General features: G+C 36.4%; 1 protein-coding gene across 3 annotated transcripts in view; it reads right to left on the reverse strand.

Annotated features, from left to right (window-relative positions):
- Positions 1–21,288, reverse strand: part of LOC100746492 (BAI1-associated protein 3) — a 124,627-nt gene that overhangs the window by 63,589 nt on the left and 39,750 nt on the right. For all 3 annotated transcript variants that reach the window (XM_012384104.3, XM_012384103.3, XM_003488418.4), the window contains exons 2-3: positions 14,138–14,755; positions 11,515–11,762 (exon numbers count right to left, since the gene is read on the reverse strand). In XM_012384104.3, coding sequence (XP_012239527.1) covers positions 11,515–11,762; positions 14,138–14,335 — 446 coding nt within the window. In that variant the 5' untranslated portion in view covers positions 14,336–14,755. The remainder of the gene's footprint in view (positions 1–11,514; positions 11,763–14,137; positions 14,756–21,288) is intronic.

Here is a 21,288-nt window from a genome sequence, read left to right on the forward strand (position 1 = left end):
AGACCCACCGCACACGTGTTCTGCAGACGCTCGTGGCCAGGGTCACGTAGGTCTTTTCTACGAACTATGCACTTGAAAGGACCGACGACACTTTGATGGGCCCGACGGTGCCTCGGCTCTCGCGACATTGTTTATGGTTCACCCGATATCTCTTAGGCCTTTCATCCACGATACTACATTTTTATTCAAAATTTATTTGCAAACTGGAAGTTGTTCTTTTTTATTCCTCTTTATTACTCTTTTGTATCGCCAACCGCAACTGTCTCTCTGTTATTTCCTTTTATTTCTGACTCTCATGCTGCCAATGCATACTCTAGTCGCTTTTTTGTTCCATTACATTTCAGATTTTAGTAAAAATATCGTAATGGGCGGACAAATTGGAACACAAAATATTCTCGTATATTTTTACCATTTTAAGTTTTTCCAGGGTATAATATCTAATTTACTTAAAAAAGTTTGCCGTTCCTTTCTGAATAACCGATTTAAAATAGTCTAAATAATTTTTTTGGATAACAGAGATGCGTAATTATCTTGTTTCCGCTTTGATACTATACGTTGTACAATTATTGTGCAATACTTATCCAGACAGACGTTCTTTTCGAACTGTAGATTGTTCTCTCGCATTGACATGGCGATACTTGATGCACTTTCGAAAATTTATCACCTCCTAGAGATAACTTGCTCCCCTGGCGGCGATTTCACCAAGTAAGTTCTTTTCAGGTGAAGTTTCTTTCGAAAAAGAGCTTTTCACGTGGAATCTCTCTCGAATCCTAAACCGTGTCACTTTAAAATACTATATCCTTACTGTATTATTCGCAATGTAAAATGTAATGACATAACTGTTACTGTTCATGTAAAATTACTTTCTTTCGCTACTATTCACCTTTTATTAGCAAGGTCTGAAACAAAGAACGTAATGCCGTGATAAACGAAAGAGCTTATAAAAAGGGATTTATATCGAAGACTTAGTGGAACCACAGATAATGAAAAATGTCATTCGAATATCTTAATATCTTCTTACTTTGTATCGCGAAATAATGGTGTAGATGCGATATTCGAGTTTCGTAATGAATATTAAATAATTTAGAAGTTACAGAGAAGACAGCGCGTCTTATAAAATTTCGTGCAGATGTGAAATTCTTTCGATTCTTTCATCACCCCGATGATTGAAGTATCCATCCTCCTTGGACGTTCCAACTTGTCCAATTTCTTCTCAAGTGGAGTGTTTTCTGCTTAGAGTATCGTTGATGTATGCTGGTGGTAGCTTACGAACAAGTTACTCGAAATTGTATTGTATTTTCCGACAGAAAAGGATCGATGAGCTTCTCCGGAATTCTTAACTGAGATATGTATCTTATAACCTAATTCCCCCAAATTTTTACGAACGTGCAATCTGTATGTTTGATAGGTAGATAAATTATTTTTTGTATTCTACTGTCAGATACACAGTGTTAAATGAAAATAATTTATGTAACGCAATTGTAATTATTGTACACTACATATATATAGTACATGACAAAATGTTTGAATTTAAAAGACGTGCCATTTTGAAATTAGATATTTACAATAATTATATTATAGATATGTACTATATGTAATATATAATATTATATATGTATATGTTGAGAATTTTGTATCTTAATAGCCGAAATAATGGTATAGGAACACTAAATTTACACTTAGAATTCATATTAGAATAGTTATATACTTATTGAATAAGCGATTTCAAAGATATTCATCGATACACACTTGCACGCGTCTCACCCTCTTCCATACCAGACTGTTAACTGAACAGTTTACATTCCTTTGTTTTCGAGACGCCGCAGCACACACATACTCCCACACACTGATATTCACATACGAGTATCACTACTACGCAGCTAATCTAGTCTAACACATAAAATTATACATATCTCAATAGTATAATATAATTGTCGTAAACATGGAATTTAAAAGACGCGTCATTTAAAAATTACAACATTTTGTCACGTAGAAGATATTTATTTACGATTGCGCTGAATATTTTATGCATTCATTTTAACAGAACAAATGAACGCTCGAAAGGAATTGTTGCTTTCCAACTTCAACCACTACTATTTCGTGTCAACAACCTGCGTTTCCCTAAAACCTCGTCCCCTCGTGACACCCTAAATAATTCTTATCGTATTCATTCTTAAAGCATTCATTTTCCCACTCTGACTCTAAACCTCGATGTTGTCTCCACGTATCTTCTCTCCCTTATCGTGCGTTTAACAAGGTCAATTTGTTCAGCGGTAGAACGACAAAACGGTACAACAAAAATAAATTAAAATGACATATAGAAAATTACACGGTGTACAGCGAGAAACAGGTTTTCAGCTATTCATTTTACAATGAATCGTTCGAATCTCGTAGCATTCGTTATTAAAATTTCTATGAAAAATTACAAATTGGCTGTTCTGATTACTCTCGGAATTCCAACGTCGAATTGCCACGCTGTAAAAATGAAAAAACCTCTTCTCTCTGGCATAAAAATTAGAAATAACGTAACAAACGGCAGACGCGTCCATCATCCATCGTTACATTTATGTCTACGTTGACTGTCGTCATCGAGTGTTTTACTGCGCAACATCTGGTGCCCATAACGCTATTTTTCCAGAGTAATAACAGATCGTGAGAAAAATAAACTTTTAACCATGTATTTTACAATGAATCACTCAAATCTCTAAGTATTCGTCATCGTACTTCCATACGGTCTATGAAAAATTAGACATTTTTCATTTTGTCCGTTCTATGATACAAGTTCTATTATTGTCACGCAGTAAACATTTATAACCGGTTCTCTTTCAAATAAAACTTAAAAATAACGTGGCACGTGGTAGACTACGTCCATAGCCGATCATCACATTTATATACGTCTACGTTGATCGTCGTCATCGGGGTTATTATTGAACCACACCTGGTGCCCTTACAGCTATTATCCGCAGCACTAACGGATCGCGAGCCTTTTACGATGGCCCGAACGCATTCTCCGTGATGCTTCCGTGGCCACTAAGACATCCTCCATTAAGGATAAGTAACGGGGGAAATCCTTACGTCCGATCTCAATGCACGAACACCCGTACACCGTACAACGTTCTACCAGTAGCGCTAATTCACGGAGACAAAGTAAACGCATTACTCTTGCGGTTTAACGCTGCGCAAAGTACTGATAGCGTTCGAGGCTCGCTAGGGGATCGACTTGGTTAACCAAGATTTCATGGAAAATCTAACGTGCCCCGTTTGTGATTTAAAAGGTCAGAGACGGTGAGAGATAGATATTACAAATTCCTTATGGGATTTGCATTTTCTTCGGTTGTTTTTTGTTCTTTTTTTCAAAGGAATGGAGAAATTTAGTGGAGAAGGTATACAAATGAAAAAATCTTTGACTTAGAAAAATTTCGGTGGGAGTTGTACGTATACCGACTTCCAACCGAGAAATTATTGTAACAATTCGTATTATATTTATGTTTATGTCTATATTTATGTAATATTTATATAAACTTTATTTATATATCAAATTGTACGCGCGTAGAAAATTTTACAAATTATAATTGAGGGGTTGAGGAGGAAGGAGTAACGAAATTTTTAATTCGAGGGGACTGTGGATAATCTTGAACTTGAATGAAGAAATCTGCTCGAAACACATTACTGTGCGTATTCGTAAAGATTTTGTAAATTTACAGTAAATTCCCTTAATTGTACGATGACAGCATATGATAAAACGTGTAAACATTAGGAAACGATAAACGCGTGACAATTGTACGATAAAAGTTGGAAGAAAGCTGTATGTTATAAGCTTATCTCGTCAACAAGTTTCAACAGAGGAAAACTACTACGATATTTTAACAATTTTTCGACACGTCATCTTGGTTAGACATGCAAACATAAACAGAAATAAGCTGACAAGAAGTATGTCTTTCGCGTTTACGACAATCATTCAGGTTGTAAGCGAAGAACCCCTCGAAAATATCCCATGGAATATCCGGAATTCCAAACTCGTCCTTGTCATCGAATCGAGGGGTTGAAACTCGGCGTCTCGAATTGGCTGCCACTTTCCTTCGAGCCTAATCGAACCGTATATGACCATTCGCGTGTACAGCCTTTCGCGCAAGAATTCGCAACACGTAGTTAACCGTAAACCAACGTCTGATATTTCGTTGTTTACAGGGCTCTCGAAGTGTTTGTTCGATAAGTAGAACCGTCGGTTCCCGTTCTAATCGGTTCGTGAAACGAAATCTTCGTTGGATAAAATAGTTAAAATTTTTGGGGGAGCAGAAGACTCACAAAATTGTGGAATGTGAATGATAATATATCCGAATAAATTTATCTTCGCTGGATAAAGTAGTTCAAATGTTTAAAGAGATTCGTAAATTTTATACCGTAAATGATAACAAGAAATAAAACTTTTTTTACAATTTGAAGTTATCTCGATGTTATTTAAAATTTATATTATTACTTGAATTTGCTGGTGTGAATAATACGAGTAAAAAATGTTTCTTCGATTAAATACGAACGAAATAAAATTATTTGAAGCTACTTTAATGCTACTTTGTATCGTGATTACTTTCGTTTCGTTTGTTCCGTCGATCAGTTTTCTTGTTATGTAGCTACTGGTTTAGTTTCGCCTTCTCATTGATCACTTTAAAATGAAATTTCTCTATTTGAAAAGCTTGAACGCGCGATAAATGGGTCTTTGAAGGAGATGTGATATTAATAATATCTCGCAAGAATTTCACGTTTTCAACGAAACACGATACCTTGGTTATTTACATAAAATTAATTCTTTAGAAACCCGGTTTCAGCTAGAGATTATTGAGCGTGCATCCAATATGCGCGTCAAATATTCCAAAGTTTACACGACAAACTGTAATACATAATATAATTTTCGATTATCGTATACGTCACACAGAGATCTATCTGTATATTACTGTACCTCAAATTTTCATCGACATAACTAACATAACTTCAAGAATTTTCCTCTTGACTATACGTTGATAAAAAAAGAGGAGGGAGAAGAGAGAAGAGAAGAATCGAATAAGCCGAACGAAGAATACGATCCACGCAACGATGCTATGGATATTCGATCGCAAATTAACAACTGCTCTACTATGACGAGAATCTCTTCCAGGTAGATCTTACGTCGCAGATTAACTCTATCTCTTCTGTTTTCCAGAAAACTCGAGGATGGTTGCACAACGACCAGCAAACTGGAGAAATTAACGAGTTTCCTTTCGAACCTCGCTGTCCGCTCTCCACTGATCAAAGTCGCGTTCGGAACTTTTTGCGACATTCTACGGCTCATCGAAGTCCCGAGTGTCCCTCGTGAAGAAAATTCTCATTGTACCAGGAGAAAGAGAGAGAGAGAGAGAGAGAGAGAGAGAGTGAGAGAGAAAGAGAACACGCGTAACAGGTATTTACCGTGCTCGATGGCACAGAAGCTGCTTTGATGCAGTCTGACAGGCGGCGATGAAGCCAATATCGGCGGAATAAATTGGAATCGTGAGCAGGCTCTCGATATTTCTTTCGAAATCCGCCGGAAGCCATCGATGGCGACGCTGTCGTCGATGAAATCGCGAACAACGCGGCCACTGATAAATCAAACGTCTGCTCGGCAGCGACAATGTCGACATCGAAATGGTAAATACAACGTGGAAGAGACGGGGAGAAATCTTTGCTAACGAGAAAACAAAGCTACCAGCGACGAAGACGATAGAGACGTTGTCGTCTCTTGTATCGGTTCGACGATCGTCGTCTCGTTGCTCGCTCAGCTGCGTTCCAATTTGCCCTTCGGTTTAATTAAGAAATCAACAAGATTGCACGAGGATTCGTAGGGGATAATTCGAAAGTTTCGCTCGAAGCGTATAATTGACCTTTTCCTATCTCTTTTTATTTCTTGTTAGTTTATTTCCAACCTTCTGTTGGGGACTTATTATTTGGTTCTTGTTTGTAGATGATGTTTGCGTTAGTTGACGTGACTTCGCCGTATTTTTAGGTATTAACGGTCAGATTGATATCTCGGTCAAGCGTCTAAGGCTGTATTGTCGTGATTAAGAGGAAAGCGGAAATAGTTTATCTAATAATGAAAATCAACGATATGTCAGAACGTATTGTCAGAATGTTTGCTCATCCTTCGAAACAAAATTCAATGTTTTATTGAACGCCTTTGTAAGTAAGGGGAAACACTCGCTCTGTTGTCTTTAATGGAACATAAATACCAATGTTCAATTACGTAGAGAAAAGAAACATTATCCTACTTTGAATATTCTTTGAAATCACAGCAGAAAACTCTAATAAAAAGTTACTAACTGGTGATACAAAGAAAATATTAAACTTATCTTGCACGTTATTAAGCTTAATATTCTTCTGCACAGACGCTTGCCATAATAATAACAAAAATAAAAATCACCTATTCCCTCGCCTCTATAACTGTTTTCGTATGCAAATTCGGTAAACCCCGTCGAAAAGTACAGGTCAGGCAAACTTTCGTTTTATCGAAATTCATATTGCAATTTCAAGTTTTATTCCGCGGCGACGTTGTATGTTGCCCAGTTTCCGCAGACATCGCGAATTTCTCTATATTTGCATCGGTCGAATGGCCGCCAGTCCTCGTTGGATACGCATCTCGAACATCGCAAGGACGAAAGTGCATACCGGCGCGTTCTCTCCAGAAATATTTCATGTAACCCAGGACTGGCAACTTCGACCAGCCACGTGTCCTCTCGACTTTGCCGTTACGGTTGTACATCGAGGCGAATCAGTCGCACAAAGAATCTTCTTCGGCGTTTTTCAACTTCCTTCCTCTGTTTTTACGGGAAACGCGGAGAAACGCGGAGTAGCTCGCCTGTCATTCTTTGCTTCTGTTACTTTGAAAGCAATCCTCTAATCGAGTTACTTCTCAATAATTCTACGCGATCCGAAAGTTAGAAACCTGTGTATCGTTTTATTAGATTTCACCTCATTTTGTTGTTTATCCTGCTATAGTTATTACATCGCGGATTTTTATAGATATTACAGGACGTACGTAATACGATGAAATAATAAAGCGAAGTATTTGTGTCATGATACCTAAAGGATGAAACGAGTCTTTATTTTCCCTTTTTTCTTAGCGAGAAAAGATGTAAATTATTACGTCGAATGCAGTGAAAAAGATTATATCTGCTAGAACATTTTACTCGAACCTTCAAATTAGAGCTGTCGCAAAATAGAGCTACGATGGCGAATGTCGATTAAACAGTGATTGAAGAAAAATGGAGGTGAAAGAGTGTACAAATAAACAAATTCATCAAATCTACGAAAATTTCTAAAGGCGATGAAATGTCTAGTCGAAAATGACGAATGACGATGAAAAAGCTGAAAGTCTCCGGCGTAAATGACGTGCCAGAATTAACGGAATTTCGTCTTTTAGTTTTATTGGAAATCTTCCACAGTAATTACGACATCTATCGTTTCAACTCTAACGAGGTTTAAGTTTTATTTCTATCTCGCAGTCTAGTCGATGTAATTTGATTATTATATAATTGTATATACCAAACAATTGGTTTACAACTACGACTATTAGTTTACAATTAGGATGTACGTTCTTTCGTTCCAGATGAAAGTGAACGAATCTAATTACCCGCGATTTTTACGAACAAAGCAATTGTAACTTTGATTCTGAAGAATTGAAACAGGTAAGTAAAATGGCTTGAAGCAGTACATTTAGATAGTCCGTGGTAAGGTTTGTGCGAGCACAGAACCGAAAATACGCGATAGAAATCTTGAATTTTCGTTTTGCCTTTTACTTGCGATCAATCGTTGCGTGAGAGAAACCCATAAATCATACGAACGATGGTGTACATTTATTTAAGAATTTAATGGAGATCTTTCTCTTACAATATAGGATTGTTCGACTGTGCATTAATTCTCTTTAGGGTCGTCTATTAATGTCACTTTTCCAGTGATTTGTGATGTGGGAATTTAATTTCGAATTTTTGTTCGTAAATTTCAAATAAATCAGATTTTTTCGTCTATTCGTAGTAGTGTTCGACACTTATTATTATTGTTATTACTACAAATATGATAATGCATTATATAAATACTGTGAAATATAATTATTATACCTTTTTAATATTTTTAATATTTTAATGTAGCGATAATTATTAAAATTAGAATATGTGTTGTCAAAAGGTCAAAATTTCAGAAATTTTATGAAATAATTGATGCATTCGGAATAAAGTTCGAGATTTTGGTAGCAGGTGCAGCAACGATGTTTTCGAAATGGTATGAAATCTTCTTCGAGATGTCAGATATTTTAGAATTAAATCGAGCATCGGGAAGCTTTGAATTCACGGATTATGATCTCGCGATAGAGAGATATATCGAGTAAACTGAAGCTTCGGGCACTCGAAAGTAACCTAGTTACCTTCGACTATACTCTAATCGACGGAAGTTTATCGAGTATAAATTATTTAAATAGCCCAGTAACTTTGTTGTACGCAATTTAAGAATTTCCTAGCTCGTATACATAGATCGTTTATTAGAAAAAGCGATAATACTTAAAATTAATAAAAAAAAAAAAAAAAAATACTATCCTTCGATCGACTTTAAGAGGTAAAAAGATATTTTGCGATAAAAAAGAAAGATATTAAACAGCATAGTTCGATACAAATATTTTCCTACTAAAAGTTTTAATTACATTTTATCCTTAGAAAATAGAAAGTAAATACATTTAAATAAATTTCAAGCTTTTGATAGCAAACAGATCGCATATTATACGACACATCGGACGATCAAATACGTTCGTCTAATATTTAAAATACCGTAAACGCGTCCTTTTTGTCCTTATTTTTAAATTTTGTCCTTATTAAAATATTTTCATCGATAGTTCGCTTTCTCGTACAAATCGTAAATTGCTCTCCAACAAGCTCGATTATAAACGTTCGATTACACACGATTAGGACGCGATAGCTCTTTAGGAACTTGATTTCATCGACGTTCGATGCTCGATCTCAAAGATGCCCCATCTGCTTCCTCGGAACTCATTAAAATCTCTCGTGCACATTGTCCACTTGTCATCGAAATCGATGATTGGATTTGATTCTCCTTTGCCACTCTTCCTCCTCTACGTTCTACCAATTAATTCGTTCTTCGTAGTTATCGCATAAAATCTCACGTATATATATATCGTTAAAAACTGGTGGATGGAAACGTCGATACTTTTCTGTCAAACGATAGCCAGATAATTTGTTCTTAGGGACTGTCCATTGTTAACTAAATAGAAAATGTGTTTGCCTGTTAAAACGAGTACTACACAAATTTCCGAATATTCTCTAAATTTATACGTTTGTAGAATCGTGCTGTTCGCTGACAGTCAGAATGAATGATTTACGCAAAGTTAAGGTGACATGTACGTCAGCTGTTAAGAGACATACGTGTGTTTGACCATAAGCTGTCCTATTTCACTTAAAGTGGTTTACCTTACTTTTCTTTGCTCTTTGTTTAAACCAGTGATCATGTGTTGTTATTTATGGTTGTTCCTTCTATGTACATACATCGTGCTTGAAGAAAAAATTGCCTGAAATAAATACCTTCGATTCTTTCAATTATCAACGATTCAATGAAATCTTTAATCCAAGTGTATATTTTAATCCTTTTAAACGCTTTAAACCCAATAATACGTGTTTTTCTTTTTTATCGATTAATTATCGTTTAATTTATTACTGGCAAAAAATATGACACTCAACGTTCTTATTTTTAATAAAACTACCAAAGATCGTAATACTTTTAAAAGTGATCGATCAAATCATCGTGATGTGATCATTTTCAAAAAAGCGAGGGAAGAATAAACGAATTGTTTTTAGCCACGTGCTCGAACGTTACATTTTTTGTTAATCCTATAAACTTTCTGTTGTTGTCTATTTGTTTCTAGCTCCGATCAAAATATTTGCTCGGCAAATATTTGTTGCCGAATGTTGGAACTCGACGCCATCGTGGTGGATGATTCGTTCGTTAAAAATTGATAATCCCGAAACATCGCACCTATGAAACGCCTCTCCGAACAAAAACTCATATTCTCGAGTAACCGGCGAAAAAGGGGGATCGAATAAAATAAATGCGAACAAAAGCATATAAAAAGAAAGGAATTATCGTGGGAGCGAATGAATCCCATAACATAAGGACAGCAATGTACGTGCATGAATATGCAAGTGAAATATTCATGAAGGTTTCGCGATGCGAAAATCCCACATAAAAATGGATTTATTAACCATTACATACACGATATTTCAACGTGTAAATGTTTCGTCGCGATTGCACACATATTTGTTTAACGATCGACGAGACTCGAGATTTACGAACGTGTCTTTTCCGTTATCTACTTTCGTTCAGCGATTTTATCGTTTCGAAAGCGGAGAACAATAATTTTGACGTTATCGCAGCGTGTACTAAGTTGAAACACTGGCAAATATCATTCGTGAATTCTGCTTTCGGATTCCTGCGCAGCGTAGGTATGTGGTATACCATTCGTCGTCATTTCAGTTAATTAAAGTGATCTTAGGCAAACAGGATTAGTATGGCTAATTGGAAAGCTTAGTAGAACTTAGGGACAGACAGATTAGACTATCAATACGTAGTTTGTAACAGAAGCATACAGCTCTCTGGCGAATCCTTCCTTGGGATTAATTGCTACGCGTTAAAATTAATAAAGTTTCTCCTATTACCTATGCCTTCAAAATGAAAGATTGCGACATACGCGACAGTTAATATCGACTAGCTTGTTTAATATGAAATATTAAAATGTTTCTTTTAACTCGCTGAAATTATAAACTGTTTCATCAACAGGAATTTCACGTCGATCTTCTCGCGGCACGACAGGAAATGAAGGTAAAGTGAAGCTTCAAAGCCTTCGCGCAACTTTGATTTCAATTTGCAATACCTTCGTCATATTATTCTTCTATCGTTTGCTCATACGTTACAATCTACCAACGTCTTTTTAACGTTTTATAAAAAAAATCTTTCATCAAGAACGTAAAATATAAAAACAAAAAATCTATGGATGTTCGTATAGCGAAGCGTGTGAAAGATACGTGCGGAAGTTCAACCTGTTTTACCTTCACTGAGAATGAGAAGCTTATGTTACACATTTTTTTTTCTCTTAATTATCTAATTGTATTACTGTAACTAACTTCGTTTAAGTCTATCTCCTAATTACTAATTCAAGTCGAAGATTGCCTTTCGCGATAAAAAGCCTTAAATTCAACAACGTATACGTTAGCAACAAAATCCTCGCGTTCATCTGTTCGTAATAAAAGCTTGCGCTGAAACGAACTTGCAAAATCATTTCTCCGCTCTACGATTTCTTCGTCATGCACGATCTTCTACCAATCGCAACTCCTCCAACATTCTCCGAAAAAACCGTTTATCCATTCGAGTGGTAAGTACCGCGCTTTAAGAGACCTCGGAAACATGCCAATCGCGTCAAATACCTTGCAGATCTATTGGAAAGGGTCTACTTACCCGGAAGTGGCTTGTATGTCGACTTCCGGCCAGGAGGGTCTCCTCCGGCAGAACTTCAAAGGCGGTCGATCGCCGGAACCGGTGCTCCTTCGAAAAGAGCCAGCCCTGCGGGGCGACGTGCTGCCCGATGCGCTTCCGGCGGCGGGGTGCACTGTCAGGCCGGGGGCGGAAGTGCACTCGAGGGTCCGTCTGCGCGCCGACAACGACCGCCCATGAGAACTCGTCGCCGCTCCCGGTGGAGGCACCACCTGAATCAGCGAACAGAGATCGAGGTGTAATTAGTCGTCGACTTGGCTGCCTTTAACGTAGAAATTACGAGCGAACTGTGTTTATCCGTCTCCAAGGATAAGATAGTCGATGCGATGGTCGTTCTATGTGTCTTTATCTAGTTTCTGGATATCAATGGGAGATGATATTGAGAAAAACGAAGTTCGAGTGTGTACCGTTTAACAACGGAAGCTTCAGACTTGGCACTGACAGATTCAACGTTTGCAGCGACGATAGTTCTGCAAACGTTAAATAGGCAGACTATGTATCTGTAGTCTGAGCTTTAGATGACTAACAAATTACGAGAAAATTTATTTACAGCCTGCGAAAGATTCTTTGTCGCTATATTTATAGGTACTGGGTCGGAAATTCGTCGAAAGCGAGATTAGAATATGTTCGTATGTTCGTCGAGACATTTCGAACGAAGCGGAACGAGTAAACAGAGAATTGCGCGACAATCGCGTGCCTGGTTGTTTCCCGAGTCTTTTTATGAAGCTTGTGTGGACGATGTGGTTTATGGAGTTGGGAAAGATGTGGTTTGCGTGCGGCAAGGATAATCGAGTAGAAATTAGGTGGTTTAAACATTATAGTTGCATATTGTGGAAAGGTTAATGTAGTTTATATATGGGACGGATGGATATATTATTGAAGGTAAAATTTTGATGTAACGAGTATTTAAAATTGGATGTTGGAATATTGTACAAGGTACTCTGGACGAGTAAAGTGAGTCCGTTATTTAGATTGCAGATAGCAAATATTGTCACGACGCGAAATTAACTTTCTCTAAGTAGTTTGTGCCTTATTTTTCATTTTATAATCTGACTATCTTTAGAGTGTATTAAATATTGCAATTATCTTAATGAGATTCAAGAAGATTTATTAATTAATTTAGGTACGAAAGGTAAATGGAGAAACGATGTATCGTGATCAAATATTTTTTCTTTTATGACGTCGGTAAAGATATGAGGGGAAAAAGAGCGTAAAAAGGTTATAGAAATCAAGTAGATACAGAGAACGATGAGCGTTAAAGTAGGCGGTAAATGAAATCGGTATACATAAATAACAATGATGCCACCGTAATAAATTTCGATGCAGTGTGCTAGTAAAGACTTTGTTCGATCCTCTGGAAATATAAGTGAAATGGAATTATACTTTGATAGTTTGACATAACTGTCGTCAATTATACCTTACGCGAAGAGACCACGTGTCCCTAACATCGCGATTATTTCTTCACATACGAATACGCATTTGGTTCGTACCTCGCGAACAAGTTTATTTGAATAATGCATAAAAAAAGCAAAAGTTTGCCCGTAAACCTCTCTCCGTTCGATTACACTCTACCATATTTCCACCTGACTCGGTCATTCGGAAGCACAGCGCTTATTAAAAGTTTTGACGTCCTCGTTTTTCCAACGAGGCCGCATTAGATGACAAGGGTACAAGTACAAAGTCAACTGCCCGACACGTTTATGATTCTCGCTCGATCAGACCGATGAACATGTAATCTACCCGATTGCCTCTGAAGGATACAAGGTGACAAAGAATGGTCTGAAATTAAAGATTCCTTGAACTCGAATAATTGCGAGAAAAGCGAATAAAGTCGCTAAGAAATTTTCTCATAATTATTATTCTAATTGTAGAATAATTGTTATGTGATTCTATCGCTCTACAGAACTATGCTATCTAGGGTTGATTAATATTTAATCGTTATCGAATGGTCAGTTCACACAAAAGTCAGGTACAATATTATTGACATGTATCGAACGTTTATTATATATCATACGATCGTATCAACTTTGTAGTAGATATAACGATGCAACCAAGAATATTCTCTTATGAGAATTTTGAATTTTCATATTCACATGCTTGTGTTTGTACGTGTATAGCGCAATAAAGCGAAGAATTTCGTTTCAAAAAAATTCCAATCAAGAAATTTCTCTTAAGAATTTCAACTTATAAGAATTCTAAAAATCTGCGTGAGTTTTAGTTTCCCTAGACATAATCTATCACAAAAAATAATTCTTTCGTATTCTTTCATCGAAACCTCTGATACCTTTGAAACGAGCTTTAACTTTTCAAAATATCTCAATACAAGATTTTTTACCGAAGCAGTGGCTACAAAAAGTATTGGCACACCGTTATATTTATTATATCGTTTAAACGTACTAATTAATCAGATCTTATACTAAATTTCATACCATGTAGAAACGAAACCATGAAAATGAAATATACCATCTGATAACAAAACGCTTGATTGGAAAATAATTTTTCTAGGCACTATATTTGCAAGGTCTCCGTTCTCCAATTTCTTATTCTCCAATTTCTTGCAGTATAAGTTTTCAAATGAATTTCTCACCTTAGGATAGCCATGAGGAGTGGATTGCTGCGCGGTGGAGTTGGTGTTTGTCGTGCCTGTGACGCTTCCGGTGGAGCCGCTTCTTCCTGACGCGCTGGTCGCGGAGTCCTCGCGGCTGAACGAGAACCTCTTCGGGCTGAGGCTCAAATTCGCGACGCTGTCGCTCACGTACTGTTGCAACGAGTTAAAGAAGCTCATTGTTGATACGCGTGGAAAAAAATCAGCTTGGCTCTAGAGTCTAAACGAAACACTGACGCGTGAGAATCAGGGCAATTGTCATCGTTTTCCCTCTGGCACGTCCGTGTTCCCGATCAACGGCTTCAGGGCGTTCAGGACGTTTAGTTCGCGGTAACTTTGCACGCATCGATCTCCAAGCGACACACGCTGGATTGGCTCGGTGATATGGGGAGGAAAGCACCTCGACCTCGGCAACTTTCACGGTTCTTTGCGTCACGATATCGATTCTGCCCCACAGCCATTTGCAATATCGTTGCTTTCTTCTTTGCGATCGCTGCGGTTCCTCGAGCGCCGAACTTAAGTCATCGTCCAACGACCGATCCTTTAACGCGTTCCTATCGATGAGCTACGTGTCTTATTTCCGTACTGGATCCGTCGCATCTGAAAGAAAAATACGAAGACTAAAGAAATCTCACGAATTTTTGTATGGGTAATCTTCTTGTCGCACGAAAATCCGTGCGTGTTACGTGAGAATAGAATTTTATTAATTGAAGGATATCAAAAAGTAATACGTATACGGTATAAAATTTGACGTTTCAAAAAATAGGAACGAGGTCTCATGTTTTTACAGATTTTAACGTTAAAAGTACACCAGCATGACATTTTAATTCAGAATACCGGTACAAATAAAATTAATATATAATAAATAAAATAGGAATGCAATGATATACATGTAACTGTAATACTAAAGATTGGCAAGAATTTTGAAATTCAATAATTTTCATGTACATTGTTTCATAAAAGCGCTTCGATTTTCTCTCGCCGAATGAGGGGATAATTTCCATTGGTTGATATCTTTTCAATAACTTGCCGAGACCACGCTGCACAAAAATGACGATGTTCATATAATAGAATAGGAACGTTATATTCGGACTACTTGTGTCACAGATTTTTTTATGTAAATTTAAAGTTGCATTGCTATCGTTCGATCTAGCGTAATAAATCAAGAATAGTCTTAATTATCTTAAGCTGTCTTAATTATTGCATCAACTGAAACGTAGATACATCGATTAGAACTAATCTTCGATCCTACAAATTAAGATTAAAGTTACAATTCAAATGAAACATTATTACAAAGACTGCAGTGGATAAAAATCTATGGCGAGTGGGTGACTCGATGCGATAAAGTAAGAGATTAACTGTTCTACATACGCGTACGTTAAAACCGCAATATAACTTCCGCTTAATTCTGAAAGCAAGGAGATAGTTAACGATATGGTTTCTATATATTGTAAAGCAAGTTATTATCTCGTAGCTTAACAGCAATTTGTAGTTGTTCTCTTAGTTCACTGGTTCACTCTTTCTTACTTATTTACATAGTTCAAATTTCGAAAAGGAACTCTGTTTAAACAGATATCGATTATATCTGCTTACGTAAGACATCGTTTTTCTCGCGATCGTATATCGATGATCGTCAAATTTCGCCATTTTCGTTCAATTCGTTCGATCGACTCAAAACGTGCAATTTTGTTATTGACATCTACAGAGATTGCGAAACGAGTGTTCGCAGTCTGAAGAAGGCTTTTCGAAGCGATAAATCGCGTCTTCGTCTTACTTCGTACCACGTTGACGAATTGGCGACACTTCGAAATGTCGGAAATATTATTAGAAAGTTGCTGGATAATAGGGACGGTGAATGTGCTTTTAGAGGTTTGGGCAAATGAAATGGCAACCCGTTACATTTCCGTTGCGGTTTCGTCGATATACGTGAACGCAATGACGGTGAATCTGGTAAACATCGATCGTTAGTTATGGCTATCGAACGATGACTCGATCGAATGGTGGTCGTAAACATTTTATGAGAGAAAATGAATCGTTCGATAAACATTGTATATCGAGAATTCGAATTATTGCTTAGAATTATTTCAAAGTTAGTTTTGATAATCGGTACAGAATTTATTAATGACGTTCGAAAGCTAATGAATATCGAGGAAACGTCGGAATATAAAAATAATTAAACAAGAAAGCTTAAACAAAAGTTTGGATTAATAATAATTTGAATTATTTCTTTGTAAATTTTCTTTGTAATTCTGTTTCGTCCCGTTTCGTTCTTACAATGAAAAATAAATGATAAATTTAAAGGGCGAAGGAGTTTGTAACTTTTTTTTAGAAAATATCGACTATCGTACCATTTTTCAAAGTTTTCGTGTCTATTTAATTTGTCAAACCTTGACACGAACGAACTGTGAGTTTCGAAACGTTACACGGTTACGCGAGAAACAGAATTTCATTAATTGGGTTGGTCAATAAATCGATTTTCTATGTCAGTATTGAGACGAAATGAAAAACGACAAATTTTGACATGCAGCTAGATCATAATTTGTTCCGATAGAAATAAGACGAGAAGAAAAAGAACGCTCGTCTTAAACGCAGGAAATATTTTATTACGCAGCAATGGGGAACTATATGATTATAGAATATTTACTATACGTATATGCGTATACGTGGATCAATACATTCTTGCAATTATTGTGAAACTGCAGTTCTCCGTTACGGGGCTGATTAAATGAATTTCACTTCGAACGAATTGAAATTTATCGGAATTCAAACAATGAGCATTTGAATGCCTGTTTTTTCATTTGCCAGGACGCGTTATGCTTCTTGTGAAAAGTGGCGAAATATAGAGTCTATAGCACTGAAGAGTGCTACAGGTTCCACATTATGATCTTACGTTTATTCGTATAATGTCATTAAATTTCAATATTCTTATTACAAGTCTCCTGATGATATCGCAGCGAAGCTTGGGATGAAGTGTCGAATATCGAATTGCAAGTATTAAAGAGAATATTATTTCAGATATAGATATTAACAATCTGGATAAATAGAAATAGAAATAGAAATAGAAAACGTAGAAAGCAATCTGGAAAAATATTACGAGTTTCTATGATCAAATGGAAAATAATACGCTTTTAAAATGTCACAAATACAATTACTCCCGTAACAAATACTAGATCAAAGGAACTTTAAGTGAAAATCTCTGTGATAAAAATCAAATTTCAAGCGTTTGCATCTTTCGGAAAAAGATAACGTTATTTATCAAAACGTAGCCAATAAATCTCTTTCTCTCCCTCTCTCTTTGCTAACATTGTCCCACCGATGCAACGTTAAAACCTACATAGAAAAAGGATATTGCAAGTTCAGTTACTTCACTGATTAATCGTTTAATTTAATTTTCTCGCAGCTCCTTATTTCTTAGCTTATTAAAAACAGAAATTGAATTAATTAACATTTTTTTAATTTTCAGATGAAACGTTCCCCAACGTTTATATCAGTCTATACATCTATCGAGTTAGTAGCTTACTTTTTGACTTAAAAAAAGACTGAAATGAAACTGATTAAAGTTTCATCGATGTTTAAAACATCTTATCCGATCTATTTGTTATATAACATTCTATACATTCGTTAGAACGTTATTTATACAAGTTAACAACTTTTGATTATAACTTTTTCAAACGTATCTTCATTACTCTCGTTGGTGGTTTGGCGCACGTTACGCGCGAAATTCGCTGAACAATTTCGCAAATACATCGAGAGATGAAATCCACGAGCGTTCCACGAGTGCTTCTTGTGGCGTGTCGCAATCCTGTCGACGCTCCACGACCGCGATTAATTAACCCCTTAATCGATACTGCTTCGAGATCGTCTACGATGTCGCCGCACCCCATGGATATTAGTTTCTTGGGATTTTCCGAGGCTAACAAAGGAGCTTCCCTTGACAACAACTTGCGTTAAAATTAAGTCGCCATTGGAAACTCCTTGGATATCGGATGAATAATTATAGCTTATCTCGAGCAATTTATTTTTTAAATGACTGGACGAATGAAATGTATGGATCCGTTTTTGGACTTGGACATTTGTAAATTTAAAAGAGAACGTTGCGTGATACACGCGGCCCTGATCAAAACTTTTAGCAGCGGAAACATAATATTTATAACATCTATAATATAAAATTTATAAAAAGTCTCTAAGATTCATTAATATAAAATGTTTAATTCCAGCAAGGAATAAAATTATGTTGAGAAAATCTTTATAATCAAGTAAGTAAATGAGTCAATATTTTGCGAAAAGGCACGAAACTCCTGAAGATTGCAAAACTTTATGGAAATTTCAGTAATTTCAAATGTTGTAGAATTTCTAGCAGTCTTGACAAACACATTCAAAACCATGGAGTCCTTTGGACTTTAAGGATTCGTGGAACTTTAATAACTCCAAAGATCAAAATTTCGAGAAGTTCAGGGACTATAAAGTACTTAAGGATCCCAAGAAGTTGTAGAATCTTGATGAACTCTAAAATTTATGAAATTTCTATGTCACATTAGGTTTCTTCGATCTAAATTCATCCTTGTCACGCGGAAGGGAACTAAGATTTTTAAGACCAAATCCTGTAGACCTTAAATCCTCGCATCGATATTATCAGGTTTAAGTATTAGGTGCAAAAACTGTGGTACGTACATCGCAAACGCTAATTTCTTTATAGATTTTCCAGTACTTAATTGTTATTATTCTTGGTAGTTCGGTGCTTCTGAAATTCCAATATTCAAGATACCACACACTCACTGCGAGACTAAGTTAAAACGCGTTTGCAATCTCGAGATCGAGACATCCAATTCGAACTGTTGTAATCTCGTGGTATTTTCACCGAATCACTGTAAGATTGTGACATCTCGGTTCTTTAATAACTGAAGTAATAAAACTGATTAAGCCAACTTTCGTCGATTAACTGCGCCGATCTAAATATACGATGTCGTGAACGACTATAATATCAACGGAATTTTGTACATTTTTCATAATATTGGAACAAAGGTTGATAAAATCGTTTATACGATTTCATATTATAATATAAGACAAAACTGAAGATACAACAAACAAAAATTCTCTTCCTTTGACATCAGGAGGAAATTAAATTTGCTTCTAAACTTGTGTTTTTCGGCTGTGAAAAATTATCTGAACTGTTTGTCTCACGATGGATTCAAACAAACGGGTCTTGTACTGTATACGCACGTCACGATATTCATCGATGTAACTCCTAAACGATAACGTTCAATTTATGTTTAAAAACTACTGCGTTTCGATACACGATATTTCGCTTTTTCTATACTTTTTTTGTAAAATATATATCCACGCAATAGTTATCGATTGTTACGAATCTATTGTACTACAACCCCTTCTGCCCCTTTTACAACGAAAAATGTTACTCGTTCGATGCGTGCATCAGTCGTCAGCAATTCGTGCCGGAGAAACGAACGTCCGGTCGATGCGGAACTGAGTTTAACGAGTTTCGCTACGATCTACAAAATATGGTAACAGAAGGAAAAAAGCATTCTACTTTGTCTTTCATTAGCCGGAAGAAAAAGGCGTGTTCCCACAGGGATCAGGGAAACTTTGAACGAATCCGTAGACATTGAGCGAAACAAACGACGAAATGTAATTTGTTTATCATTGAGTAGGATACAAACTTTAACGGAACCAACTTCATTAAAACTTTCTCCGATGATTCTCATATACAGTTAAGTCGCGTTAATAAGCACCAACGAGAGATTTAGATCTCTGGAATGGAAACCAGAGACATTATCGTGTTGCATCCCTGACAAGTTAACAATTTGTTACTTTATTGTGGTGTATATACGTATCAATAATTACTGGAGCATAAAACGGATCGATATTTCATAACGATTGTTAAAGATACATCTGGGATGTAAAGTTATCCGACAATGTATCGTTGTAGGTAGTTACACCTAAAGTTAGTTTTCTAGGTTATTCGTTATACCTTTCATACGCTTTAAAATAATCGATACACGTAATTGTGATTTTATAGGAAAAGAAAGACTCAAAGAGCAGAATGCGATACTTCGTAACAATTCGCGTTAAATTCTATTTACTTCGAAGAAAAGTAAGAAATCATTAAATTAAATTTATTAGAATCGAGCGGAGTTAATATCATATATCGGTGTAAAGATTGCGCAATTAGATTCGTTTCGTTCGAACGAAAGTACACGAAGAGATAAAGTTTGGTGCAGAAACACATCGCTGTCGGGTTTGTTTATTATCGATCCACATCTCTAATTCAAACATTTGTCAGGACTTTTTTACTAGCGATCAACATCATATTTTTCGAGTTTACGTCAATTTTTATACAATTCGTGTTACTCGAGCTGTCCGATTTTCGGATGAATTCGTTTTAGGTCTTCGAATGGTATTAAATAAAACTCGAGTGACGTTCTATGAAATTGTACATCGTTCGAACGACGTGTTCGCTATCGAACGCTTAAACGCTTAAATAAAATATTCATGCACACATACGTTTACAGTATCCATACACGCGTAATATGCACACATTTAAACCTGTTAATGCGTTTACTTTAAAAAGAATATCGGTCAAATAAATAGAAGATAGTGCGATAAAAAGTAGGAATATTTTGTCAATTCGATAAGTAGAACACCGCGGTAAAAGAGTAATTTTATAATTAACGATAAAAATAACAATATTTCCAGTTGGTTTCCTACTCGGTGACCATTTGCTTTGTCAATGCGATATGAATTCTAATTATTGATAAATTACATTTATATATACACGTCGGAGATGAAAGGAAAACCGGAGCCTTCCCTTTGCAATTTTGGGAAAGTCCTCTAATGCCTTAGCCTAGATTTTATCATAGCTGTAATTAAGCAATTGTTGTCATTCAATCTGATTGTAATTGTTCGAGATTTGTGATAGTTCGAGATTTGTGATTGGGCTCGAGGTGACGACTGGCCGCCGAACGTAGCCACGGTCATGGGATGGACGTTTTGCCTGACGGAGGTGTGGAGTGGTTGTATGGTTCTCCCTAGAAATGTGGCTGTGGCGACATATGGTCTCAAGGATCGGCCTGGCTACGTGTGATTTTATCTCGGAGGTGTCAATATAATGGGACACA

Source organism: Bombus impatiens, unplaced genomic scaffold (assembly GCF_000188095.3).
Source record: "Bombus impatiens unplaced genomic scaffold, BIMP_2.2 scf_0233, whole genome shotgun sequence".
In the NCBI taxonomy this organism is placed as follows: domain Eukaryota; kingdom Metazoa; phylum Arthropoda; class Insecta; order Hymenoptera; family Apidae; genus Bombus; species Bombus impatiens.